Here is a 13,625-nt window from a genome sequence, read left to right as displayed (position 1 = left end):
ACACCTACGGTCAATTTAGAGTCACCAGTTAACCTAACCTGCATGTCTTTGGACTGTGGGGGAAACCGGAGCACCCGGAGGAAACCCACGCGGACACGGGGAGAACATGCAAACTCCGCACAGAAAGGCCCTCGCCGGCCACGGGGCTCGAACCCGGACCTTCTTGCTGTGAGGCGACAGCGCTAACCGCTACACCACCGTGCCGCCTGAAATAAACATGTGTGTGGTTAATTTTTAATTGGATTTCTGATGGCATTCAAGGCTAAGGGACATAAATGGTGAAATCTGACTGTGTACCTACAATAATTAGAACTTGAATATTATAGGAAATCTAAGCACCACCTTCTCTCTCCATCTATGTTTGTTGATGTAGTATGTTAATTATTTTAACATGCCTTTGATTATCAGCATAGGAGGACTATATCAGCATGGCATCAGCTAATGACAGCACCACAGATGGAGACCAACAGGTTCCAGATGAGGAAGAAGCGCCTAAAGTCAAAGATATCCAGTCCCACTACCTCCGCTGTCCTTCACCAAGGTGATGTATCTTTTTAACCTCACGTACACAACATCTTCATCTCCAAATTAGGCAGCTTTATCAATTTTACAGAATGGCTCCTCAGAGACAAATGTTCCTTCCTTCAGTCCTCTTTCAGACCTGATGTCCTCCAGGTGGAGGTAGACCACTGAGTCTTGAGCAAGTGTCCCTCTGGATGATTAAAAACTTCAAAGACACATTACACAGATGGCTGCAGCACTAACATGTACAAATGACACGCACCCACCTTGATCAGCACTTTTTGATCATCTTTACTTTTTCCCTTTTCCAGCTTTTCGATGATGTCCGATCGGTTTTCGACCATCTCTGACCGCTTCTCCATGATCTCAGGGTCAGATGCGGAGAGTATATTTATGGACCCCATTCATCTATCTTCAGCTGTTGCTGCAAAACAGATCATCAATGAGGGTGGGTCCATTTTGCTTTAGACAGGAAATACATAAGTAGCCGATATTCAAACGACCATAATAAATAATCAAAAATGCTATTGTCAGTATCAGAGGCAGTTCGAAGCGTGTCTTCATTTTTCATGACCTGTAAAAGTACATGTACGTTTCTTCACATACTTCAAGAATGTATGAGCAGTTAAGATCTAATTTTTCTTTACAGAACTGAAACCCAAAGACCTAAAGTTGCCCTCAACCCCAGAGAGCATGCTGGAGGCAGCAGAGCAGCTAATGGTGGAGGATCTTTACAACCGTGTTAAGGAGATGATCGATGATCGCAGCCCCTATAACACACCCTGTGTTTTGGACATCCAAAGGGCTCTAGTTCAGGATCGCCTGGAGGCTCCAGTGAACCCTGTGGATGAAGTCTGGCCCAGTATCTTCATCGGGGAAAAGTGAGAAACTTAACTTTGCATCAGATACAGAAACATAGATGACTCTACAAATTGAACAGCACCTGCTACTGTTTAGTCATTAAGTAAGGGATTAATAAGGAATAAAGCAGTTTGTGATGCTGTGATGTGATACTGTTACCACCCTGAAGTTGATCAATTTCCAGTAACGCCATCCCAAATTGTTTTATTCCTTTATAGCAGAGCAATATGCCAATGATTCATATTCCATTCATTATTAACTAAAGAACAACACATCATCCATTTTATTTGTTTATTTTCCATTTAATCATGTAGAACATTTTTGAAACTAGTTACTTCCTCTTATCACTTACAGTGGTACTTGAAAGTTTGTGAACCCTTTAGAATTTTCTGTATTTCTGCACAAATATGACCAAAAACATCATCAGATGTTCACACAAGTCCTAAAAGTAGATAAAGAGAACCCAGTAAAACAAATGAGACAAAAATATTATACTGGGTCATTTATTTATTGATGAAAATGATTCAGTATTACATATCTGTGAGTGGCAAAAGTGAACCTTTGCTTTCAGTATCTGGTGTGACCCCCTTGTGCAGCAATAACTGCAACTAAACGTTTCCGGTAACTGTTGATCAGTCCTGCACACCGGCTTGGAGGAATTTTAGCCCGTTCCTCCGTACAGAACAGCTTCAACTCTGGGATGTTGGTGGGTTTCCTCACATGAACTGCTCGCTTCAGGTCCTTCCACAACATTTCCATTGGATTAAGGTCAGGACTTTGACTTGGCCATTCCAAAATATTAACTTTATTCTTTAACCATTCTTTGGTCGAACGACTTGTGTGCTTAGGGTCATTGTCTTGCTGCATGACCCACCTTCTCTTGAGATTCAATTCATGGACAGATGTCCTGACATTTTCCTTTAGAATTCGCTGGTATAATTCAGAATTCATTGTTCCATCAATGAAGGCAAACAGTCCTGGCCCAGATGCAGCAAAACAGGCCCAAACCATGATACTACCACCACCATGCTTCACAGATGGGATAAGGTTCTTATGCTGGAATACAGTGTTTTCCTTTCTCCAAACATAACGCTTCTCATTTAAACCAAAAAGTCCTATTTTGGTCTCATCCGTCCACAAAACATTTTTCCAGTAGCCTTCTGGCTTGTCCACGTGATCTTTAGCAAACTACCGATGAGCAGCAAAGTTCTTTTTGGAGAGCAGTGGCTTTCTCCTTGCAACCCTGCCATGCACACCATTGTTGTTCAGTGTTCTCCTGATGGTGGACTCATGAACATTAACTTTAGCCAATGTGAAAGATGCCTTCAGTTGCTTAGAAGTTACCCTGGGGTCCTTTGTGACCTCGCCAACTATTACACGCCTTGCTCTTGGAGTGATCTTTGTTGGTCGACCACTCCTGGGGAGGGTAACAATGGTCTTGAATTTCTTGCATTTGTACACAATCTGTCTGACTGTGGATTGGTGGAGTCCAAACTCTTTAGAGATGCTTTTGTAACCTTTTCCAGCCTGATGAGCATCAACAACGCTTTTTCTGAGATCCTCAGAAATCTCCTTTGTTCGTGCCATGATACACTTCCACAAACATGTGTTGTGAAGATCAGACTTTGATAGATCCCTGTTCTTTAAATAAAACAGGGTGCTCACTCACACCTGATTGTCATCCCATTGATTGAAAACACCTGATTCTAATTTCACCTTCAAATTAACTGCTAATCCTAGAGGTTCACATACTTTTGCCACTCACAGATATGTCATATTGGATCATTTTCCTCAATAAATAAATGACCAAATATAATATTTTTGTCTCGTTTGTTTAACTGGGTTCTCTTTATCTACTTTTAGGACTTGTGTGAAAATCTGATGATGTTTTAGGTCATATTTATGCAGAAATGTAGAAAATTCTAAAGGGTTCACAAACTTTCAAGCACCACTGTAGATTATAATAATACTTAAAAATAGTCGTTACCTCACCAGCCTGTTTTTTTCTCTTCTGAGAAGTTAATAAGTCAAAAATGCAGCTTGTCCTGTTCCCAAGAAACCAGAAAAGTACAATGTTGTCTGTCCTGTGTCTGAAAACCTAAAGTTACAGCTTTTCTTCGAACTGTTACATGGCACTGACACTAGACACTCCTTAGAAAAAAAATGTTAAATAAACACCTCCTCACAAAAAGGTCAACAGTGCTGTGGTGTAAAACATGTTTTTTCATGCTTCCTTGCCAGTTACACTGTCTGACAAACTAGCGAAAAATTCGACACGTTTTGATTATCGTGTTTCAAATTAAAATCTTTGATTGCTTAGCACATCATTGCAATATCTTAAAATCTTTTTACAATGCATGAAATCATTTTGCTAGCTACGACAAAGTTTTATACATGGTGAAATAAAATTTTTGTAAAATAACCTCCTCACTCCATTTGGCTGACTTTTCACCATTTAACTCTCATCATTATGCTGTTTGTGTGCTTTTAGCTGATTGTTCAGGAAAACCTGACATTTAATTTTCTCCATTTGAAAATGGTGATAGGGCGCATAGCATCACGAAAGAATAGGTTATATTTCTAGGTCAGCAATCTGCAACTTATCTCTTGAGCAAAATCAACAAAATATAATTTTCAGTTCAGTACTTGGCAGAACCGAACTGATTAGTTAAGAACCTGTGGGTGGGGAAAAAAACAACAACAACCCACACACCAATTTCTCATATAATCCTCTCTGGTTGAAGAGAAACTTCAGGAGACATAAGAAGCTGTGTGATGTGATTTTTGGTGGGGGGAGGGGGGTCTATATACTTAAAATGGTTTGATATATAGAGGATATTACAGGGTTGTGCAAAGATATGAAGTTTATCTTCGAGTGATGAAGGTATATTTTTCAACACGAGAAGATAAACTTCATATCTTCATGCCACAGTGTAATGTTCTTTATATTATATGGACACATCCAAAAAAATATGCAGGTTAATCAAAAGAATTTTAATTTTGAACCGGTTTGCCATTTTGACATCATCAGAGTGAAATATCGGGAATTATTATACATTCAGGACACATTTTCGATGGAATTAAACATGTGTTCTATTCCCTTCTAGCGGGTTTCATTAATTTGGTTTGATAGCATGCAATATTGTTAGCATATCGCTTGTCCTACATGTATTACATCACTCTACCTAATGAAGAGTGAGCGTTGAATATGGTTTACGATATTGCGTGGTTGTCAAGACAACATGACGTCACACATCAGAGCTGATGTGAATATCCAATGAGAGTTTTCTCTTTAGCAATGAGCATTGGATATTGGTAAGCAACGTGAATTTCTTTTTATTATATAGACACATTCACAAACAAAAAGTACCCAAAGTTATCAAAACAATTCATTGATTTCCTCACGAGTGACATATAGAGAATTATGTCACGGTCTTGGTTCTCTATGTCCTGGATGTCGCTCGTTTGAAAAATACAAGTGGCGTATTTCTCAGTAAAACACTCATGTCCAGATAATATATTGATTTATTGTTATATAGTACGTGTTCCAAAGAATCAAGGAATTGGTGTCAAAATTGGCAAGCAGTGTTAGCGAGCAAATTTGTATTATTCTCATAGGCTGTTCAACGATTGTATCTACTTCAGAGGGAAGTGGGCGCAGGTTGTCTGTGGTCTGGTGGGACTTCTATAGTGCCTTTGATGCCTTTATAGCTTCATAGACAATGCGGATGTGGCATCATGAAGTCAAATGCAGCCTTGTCTCCTTTCAACCTGCTCGTAAAGTATAGTCTGGGTCTGCGACCAGGTGAACTGTTCATCTAGTCATTTCTTTAATATGAATACAAACATGTTGGGGGGTTTTCTGAATATTTATGTCACTATTTATTTCATTCAAAGGCTAACACTTAGTATGTGCTACTCACAAATAGCATTACTTACTGTCCTCTCTGAATAACCAAAATCTGAGCTTGAACCAATTAGTGGTTCTCAAGGCATTGCGTGTTATTGCCCCGTCTGTATTTTTTTAAGAAATATAATCAAAATAGTAGTAGGGTTTCATAACTGAATAACAGTACTTGACAGTGGACTTTGGTGTTTCAAGCTCCTTCTAAAGCATATTCATTGAACAGTTAACCATTATTCAGTGTCAGCTTTAAAATCTGCTTCGAAGCATGTTCAACACTGTTTGAAAATGCATTGTGTCGGAATAAACTTTATAAAGTTCTCTTTAAAAGAATTCACAGTGGCTGTCACTTCCAAAGTTGTGCCTACTCAATACCGTTTCATCCTACAGATCAGTTGCCGTCAACAAAGCCCGTCTGAAGCGTCTTGGCATCACTCACATCTTGAATGCTGGCCATGGTACAGGTGTCTACACAGGCGAAAGCTTCTACCAGGGAATGAACATCACCTACATGGGTATTGAAGTTGATGACTTCCCTGATGCAGACATCTCGCCACACTTCCGACCATGTGCAGAGTTCTTGGATGAGGCTTTGCTGACACATAGAGGTATGAGAGTAAAAGGAACCCATTAGGATGTGAAATCCATTAGTACAAAAGAAAATACATTATCATATTAAAGAAAAATATATCATAACTAAAATGCAGATGCAGGGCCCAGAGTGTTTCTGAACCCATTTAATCTGTATGTCCGGTCACTCATTCGTGAACTAACAGCTAGAAAATGAAATTAAGGAGACAAACACAGAGGTATGCAAAATATATGCTTACCTCAGTGATCAATTGTAGAGAGCCCATTTTTCAAGAAAGAAAGCTTATTAGCATAATAAGGCTTTTAGCTCATTTAGTGAAACGGGTCAACACTGGTGTGTTTTAGGGGGCTCCTGCAATTGTACAGAAACAACCTGGTCATTTTGTGCCGCTTAAACAAATCTGCTAAAAGACTAGGATAAGGACTTAGCTTAGTTTAGCTTAGCTTAGAGACAAGAAAAGTTGTTCTTTTCATGGCTAACCATACACTTAAATGTGTAATTGTTTTTCCTTGTGCACAGGAAAGGTTCTGGTGGACTCTATGATGGGAGCAAGCCGACCAGCAGTATTAGTTGCCGCTTACTTAATGATCTTTCATAACATGACAATCATGGAGGCATTGATGGAAATAAGAAAGAAGCGTGCAATATCCCCCAATGAGGGCTTCCTAAAGCAGCTCCGTGAGCTTAATGAGACATTAATGGAGGAACGAGGTGAAGATGATGATGATAGTCAAAGCCAGTCTTCTGTAATTGACACTAGGGCTCGGCTTGATGAGGAGGAAAGCATGTTTGGTGCTAAGGTCAATTCCATCATGGTGGAAGAGGAGGAGGACAGTGTGAGTGTTATGAGTAGTATTGCTTCATCTGCCGCTGCTGCTGCCCTTAAAGCAGGGATTCTTGGAGGCACAATTGATCGGTCGACGAGGGCAGTGGACCCTTGTCTGCCTGGGAATGATAAAGATGAAGATGAAGATGTAGACAAAATGATTCAGGAGTGGCAGAAGCGAAATGAGAAGTACCAAAGTGAAGAGTGGTGGGAGGCCCAGCTCATGTTTGATGAGGATAACCATGGGTCTGTTGCAGGGGGGGGAAATAGGAGGGTTCCACGGCCGGAGGATCTAGAAAGTGTGACCAGTGAGGATGTGCAGATGGTGAAAGAGCAAATTAAGCGCCGACCTCACCGGCCCGCCTCAGACTCAATGTCTACTGCAAGTTGCAGTAGCTATACTGACCTATGGAAAGAGCGCCTAAGAGAGATTGAGGAACAGGCAGCTGCAAGATACCGTTCCAAAGAACAAGATGAGGATGCAAGTAGTGAAGCAAACCAAAAGAAGATAGATGATGATTTAGAGAGTATAATGTCTGACTCAAGCTCTATGTACTACTTCTGCCAGAAGAATAAAGAAAAACTGACTCCTCTTGAACGGTGGCAGATTAAGAGAATACAGTTTGGTTGGAATAAGAAAGACAAGAAGGCAGAGGACGACAATGGTGAAGAAAAGGAAGGTGAAGTAGAAACCCTTGCTCCTTCTCTGGAAGATGTCAATTTAACAGCCTATCAGACATGGAAGCTAAAGCAGCAGAAGAAATATGGTGGTGAGGAAAATAAGGATGAGCTTCTGGAGATGAGTCGTGGAGAAGACTCAGCCACAGTGAAGAGAAGACAGCGGAGGGAAGAACTACTTGTGCGCTCTAGAAAAACACTAGAAGAGAGCCAATCAGTGTGTGGCTGGGAAACTGAAAGCTCCCTCAGTACTGGTACCATCCCACTCTCTGCTTTCTGTGCTGGTGCTTTCCCTTCTGCAAGTGTTGTAGGAGATGATAACATGTCCATATTAAGTGGCAGATCATCTGTTCACTCTGGCCGAAGCACACATTCCCAATCTACAGTCCCACCAGCACCACCTGAGCCACCCGTGCCTGTTCTGGGACCCAATGGGGAACCAATGGTTAACATAGCAAATATCCAAAACTGGATTGCAAATGTGGTCAATGAAACACTTTTGCAAAAGCAAGCAGAAATGATGGGAGGAAGCCTCCCTCCATCACAAGCAGGATCAGTTTTCAGTCTGGGTGCAGGCTCGGCTGTGGGACCCAGCCGTAGAGTGGACGATGATAAGTCCTCTGTACTAAGTGGATTATCCTATTCTAGTTTGTCTCGCAATAAGGCCGAATCTGGGCTTTCAGGTGGAGGTAGAGCTACATCTGTAATTTCTGCAGGTAGAAGGGCTGAATCTGTTCTGTCTGCTGGAGGAGTATCTAGACTATCCTCTGATTCTGGATTAGGCCCCCGTAAGAGCAAGATCACCACCACTAGCGTACCTCTTTATAGCTTATTTGAAGACCAAGTAAACCTGCACAAGCTTGACACAATGGAAAAAGAAATTAAATCAGATATGAGAGATAAGATGGCTGCCTATGAAATGAAGAAGATTACAGAAGACAACAAACGTAGTACATTGTATAAAAAGAAAAAGCCAAAGGATGAGGATGAAGACAAAGAAGATAAAAGTGGCTTTGGAAAGACCACTGGTGAGTCATCAGCCCCTTGTGAAAAACCTAAAAGAGACTATGGCCGTTCAGGAATTCTCCACCTTCCAGCCACTGCAAACACCAATCATACTATTGATGACTGGCTCAAAAATGTAAGACCACCCTCCAGTAAACCAAGAAGTTATGAAGATACAACTGAACCTCGTATGTGCAGGCCAACATACGAAGAACCTCCTGAGCTTTCTGAGTTTGATTTTCCAAGCCGAAGAAGCTCAGTTGCAGTGCTTCTAGATGATGAAGAGGACTATGGCTTTGCATCAAGATTTTCTTCACGAGATGAGGTTGACAATGAATCTGATTTAAGCAGGGATCCCAGTCCAGAATTCAACTGTCACTCTAGGAGGAGGCCCCTTGGAGAAGAGGACTCTTTCAGTGGAACGTCAGAGTCTAGTCATTACCAAAATGGGAGACTCTACACTAGACATGAAATGGAAGAAGAGGGGAGTTACCAAGAGTACTCAGCAAAGCGAAAATTTACACCTTCAAGATTTGATGAAAATGCAACGACTACAGGAAGGACTCGAACACGACAAGAAAGTGAAGATGATGAGGAAATATCTGCTTTTATCAGTCAGATCAGACAGAGGGCAAGAGCACGTGTGGCAGAGGAATTAGATGATGGTGATGAAGTTCTTGCTGCGTGGAGGAAACAACAGGAGTCAAAGTAACTTGCTAATAAAAAGGACTCATAACCACATAGTTGGTTCCTTTGCAGAGGGATTTATGGGGGAACTTTCACAGAACTGGCCTCTAATTAATAAAATTATACTGCAAGGCTTCTGCTTTACCTCGACGATGTCACGAAGCAGAAATTTGTAATTTAAAATGCAATGCCTCAATGTCTTCAGTGTTTTTGAAAACCAAGAAACACTGAACAGTTATTAATCTCTTGTACACTAACTTACACTTACTGGCCACTTTAATAGGAATACCTGTACACCTGCTCATTCATGCAGTTGTCCAATAAGCTAATGACAAATGCATGAAATCATGCAGCTACAGGCCAAGAGCTGCAGTTCACATCAAATAGGATGGGGAGAAAGTGTGTTCTCAGTTGATCAGCTGTTCTGGGCATTACAGGAACTACTGATCTCATGGGATTTTCACAAACAGTCTCTAGAGTTACACAGAGAATGGTGGTGGGGGTAACGTCCAGTGAGCAGCAATTCACTAGTTATTTGATTTACCACAGCCTTGAGTTATCTCAGTTTGAACCAGTCTGGTCATATTTCTTTGACCTGTCTCAGCAACAAGGCATTTCCACCGGCAGAACTGCCTCTGACTTGGTGGGGTTTTTTTTCTTTTTCTGTGTAAACTCCAGTAATTGTGATAATTGATTGGATAATTGTATGAAACAGTAGTTATTCTATCCACATTCATTGGATCTGAGCAATCATGCACTCTGATTGGCTACTGTACTACTAGGCTATAGATGACTTGCAACCACGTGATCAAAATGTGCTACGTCATGAGCGTCCGCCATGATGGTGGATATACAAAGCAACTAGATGGCAGCCACTGAAAGCGTGTCTGTAAACAATGCTGAATTTTCTCAGTATTACCACGATTTGAACGGTCGAGCGAAGATTCAATACAAAGAAGATAGACATGTGTGGTTTTGACCCATATTATTTAAAAAAGTCAGACTTTTCTGAGGATAAGATGCTTCTACCGACCATCGAGCACCCAGATATCGCGTTCTATCTGGTTTGGCAGACTTCATGGGTCGACAAATCTCAAATGAAGGCTTATAAGTCCATGGAAGCCTATAACAACTTTGTCTCTGGATGGGTAAATACCTTGTTAATTAAACCAGTCAACAATGACAAAGCAGTTGTACTTGCTTCCGCAAATTCAGCTGTCTTCCTCCTCCTTTGAGTTCTTTGGTGTTGTTCGGCTGCTGCAGAATCAAGTCCGACCTTGGCTGAAACATAGCCCATGTTCTGAGTGGGTGCCCAGTCTGGATTGTTTCTATCATACAATTTTGCCTCCTAGAAACGAAATGGCAATATGTGTTAAAATTATAACACGACCGAGTGAACCTTGACAAGAGAACGCTCAATTTATAGCACAATTCTAGCAACACGAAATAAAATTCTTCCATGATATTATTGAGAAAGCTTTTGAATCTCACCTGAGATAAAATGATTACTGCAAATATGAGCTGTTTTGGTTTTAGCCTCTGTTAGATCAGCCCTGCTGATGTTGTTCAGCCGTGCTCATCTCCTCTCCGTACAAAACCTCAGAGTTTCCTCGCCCTCTTTCCGAATCACGGACGGAATTCTAAAAAATCGGAACGTGCCACGGTCACAAGTACTGTTGTGACCACAACCATATACAGCACAAAGATATGTGGAAAAACAAAGAGAGTTGTGCACGCATGACTATGTTTTGTATGGAATGTCGCTTGACCCCACATTTGTATATCCACCAATATAGCAGACATCCGGGTTTCTATTTTGCTTTGACATCACTTGCAAGTCAAGGATCAGCTCGTATACCGTGAGTAGAGACGAACAAAATGGCGGCGCGTGTTGCTGAACCAACCGAGGATGAAATAAAAACTCTACTCAAAAACAAAACCCCCCAAAAATACAAAAAAGCAACAAAATTTGGAATGAAAGCATTTGATGGTAAGAATGTATCTTTTTTTATTTTTCAAGAATTATTACTATAGCATTTTTCACAAATTGCTCCTGTCATTTCGCCGGTTTGCTTACATTATAAGCATAAATGATTTTGTCGGACATTTTGTATGAAGTTTTTATTTATTGAATTTGCTAAAAATAAAAATGTCCTGTTTCTCAAAATCCAGTGAATATGGATAGAATAAAACAGTTATTCCACTCAATCTCATCGTACATGGCTTATAGCCAACTCAGCGCTACGCACCTCGTCGGCTATCAGCTCATATACGACTCGATTTCGTGTAATAACTGTTAAGTATACAGATGTTCTTAATAAAGTGATAGTGAGTGTACATTCGTTCTTGAAAATAATTCTACAGTGGTGTCTACTACACTTTTGACTCTATTGTTAACAAAACATCAGATAATAAACCAGGAAATCTGAGCTTCTAATCAGCTTATTTAACTTGCAGCTTGAGCTGTTATCCGACATGTACGTACTAATGAAACGTGGTAAGTGTTCTCGTACTCAGCACAATAGAAAAACACCCTACTACTTGTTAGAAGACATTAACACAAAGGAACAAGCATTCAAAATGGCACCTCAAATACCTACAGTTCCCAACTGATAAGTAATCTTTTCAGTCCAGTACAGTTTGACACACTATTTTCAGCAGTTACCTTCTACTGGTCATGGAATATTATCTCATCTCATCTCATTATCTCTAGCCGCTTTATCCTGTTCTACAGGGTCGCAGGCAAGCTGGAGCCTATCCCAGCTGACTACGGGCGAAAGGCGGGGTACACCCTGGACAAGTCGCCAGGTCATCACAGGGCTGACACACAGACACAAACAACCATTCACACTCACATTCACACCTACGGTCAATCCCAGCCTATCCCAGCTGACTACGGGCGAAAGGCGGGGTACACCCTGGACAAGTCGCCAGGTCATCACAGGGCTGACACACAGACACAGACAACCATTCACACTCACATTCACACCTACGGTCAATTTAGAGTCACCAGTTAACCTAACCTGCATGTCTTTGGACTGTGGGGGAAACCGGAACACCCACGGGGCTTGAACCCGGACCTTCTTGCTGTGAGGCAACAGCGCTAACCACTACACCACCGTGCTGCCTGGAATATTATTATTATTATTATTATCTCATCTCATTATCTCTAGCCGCTTTATCCTGTTCTACAAGGTTGCAGGCAAGCTGGAGCCTATCCCAGCTGACTATGGGCAAAAGGCAGGGTACACCCTGGACAAGTCGCCAGGTCATCACAGGGCTGACACATAGACACAGACAACCATTCACACCTACGGTCAATTTAGAGCCACCAGTTAACCTAACCTGCATGTCTTTGGACTGTGGGGGAAACCGGAGCACCCGGAGGAAACCCACGCAGACACGGGGAGAACATGCAAACTCCAGACAGAAAGGCCATCGCCGGCCACGGGGCTTGAACCCGGACCTTCTTGCTGTGAGGCAACAGCGCTAACCACTACACCACCGTGCCGCCCTTTATTATTATTATCCTGTTGCTTAAGCTGAATTGGAACAAACCAGAACAGCATTCAGAGTTCATTCATTCATTCATTCATCATCCGTAACCGCTTTATCGTGTTAAGGGTCACGGTAGCTCTGGAGCCAATCCCAACCAATAGGAAGTAATACACTACTTAAATTTACCCCAGATTGGGCACCAGTCTATGTCAAGTCAAGTTTATTTTTATCACGCTTTTAACAATAGACATTGTCGCAAAGCAGCTTTACAGAAAATTGAAGACTTGAAACATGAGCTAATTTTATCCCCAATGAGCAAGCCTGTGGCAACGGTGGCAAGGGAAAACTCCCTCAGATGGCATGAGGAAGAAACCTTGAGAGGAACAAGACTCAAAAGGGAACCCATCCTCATTTGGGTGATAACAAATAATGTGATTATAAATAACTTCTCTCTATAACAGTGTCCTATATAGTCACAAAGTATAACTGTGTAACCAGGAAATTCATTATAGTTTTAACATGAAGTCTGTTTTGTTGAAGTTTTAACTGTTCATTGATGGAAACTTGAGTGCAAAACTGTTCATAACAACTGCAGTCCTAAAGTTAGCAAGTCAACCATAGTCTTCAGCCATAAAAGCATTACTGTAAGAGTCCAGAGCATCTTCCAAGTGTGACTTTCAACTGTCCGTATGGGGCCGTCCTCCACAGGAGCAATGTGATGAGATTCCAGCCAGACGTAGGGCATCAGGATGGATCAGGCAGGTTCAATATTTCACTTCAGCGCAGTTGCTATCTGTACCATTAATTTCTCACTACTTTATGCATTAGCCAATGAGGATTTGTGACAAATGAAAAAAAAAAAATTAAATCAAGTAGAAAGACTCCGGACAATAATCACAATGGAACATTATGGCTACAAATTTAATTAAACTGATTAAACATTCTGCTGTTTCACTTATTTAGATAGTCTCTCTTCCGAAAAATTAGTTGTTGTATGCCTGCCTTAAGTGTCTCCCATCACATTCAAAGAAATTGGAGGTATCTGGGAGTGA

General features: G+C 41.2%; 1 protein-coding gene across 1 annotated transcript; it reads left to right on the top strand.

Moving 5' to 3' along the window:
• Nucleotides 1–168: 168 nt before the first annotated feature.
• dusp27 (dual specificity phosphatase 27) lies at nucleotides 169–11,464 on the top strand. The gene is made up of 6 exons (XM_060898683.1): nucleotides 169–219; nucleotides 409–541; nucleotides 834–970; nucleotides 1,172–1,403; nucleotides 5,678–5,895; nucleotides 6,399–11,464. Exons 2-6 carry the CDS (start codon nucleotides 429–431, stop codon nucleotides 9,098–9,100), a joined length of 3,402 nt encoding a protein of 1,133 aa, XP_060754666.1. The 5' UTR covers nucleotides 169–219; nucleotides 409–428; the 3' UTR covers nucleotides 9,101–11,464.
• The last annotated feature ends 2,161 nt before the right edge of the window (nucleotides 11,465–13,625 follow it).

Source organism: Neoarius graeffei, chromosome 18, assembly GCF_027579695.1.
Source record: "Neoarius graeffei isolate fNeoGra1 chromosome 18, fNeoGra1.pri, whole genome shotgun sequence".
Classification (NCBI taxonomy): domain Eukaryota; kingdom Metazoa; phylum Chordata; class Actinopteri; order Siluriformes; family Ariidae; genus Neoarius; species Neoarius graeffei.
Note: the sequence above shows the minus strand (reverse complement) of the source record. Positions and strands in the feature narration are given on the sequence as shown.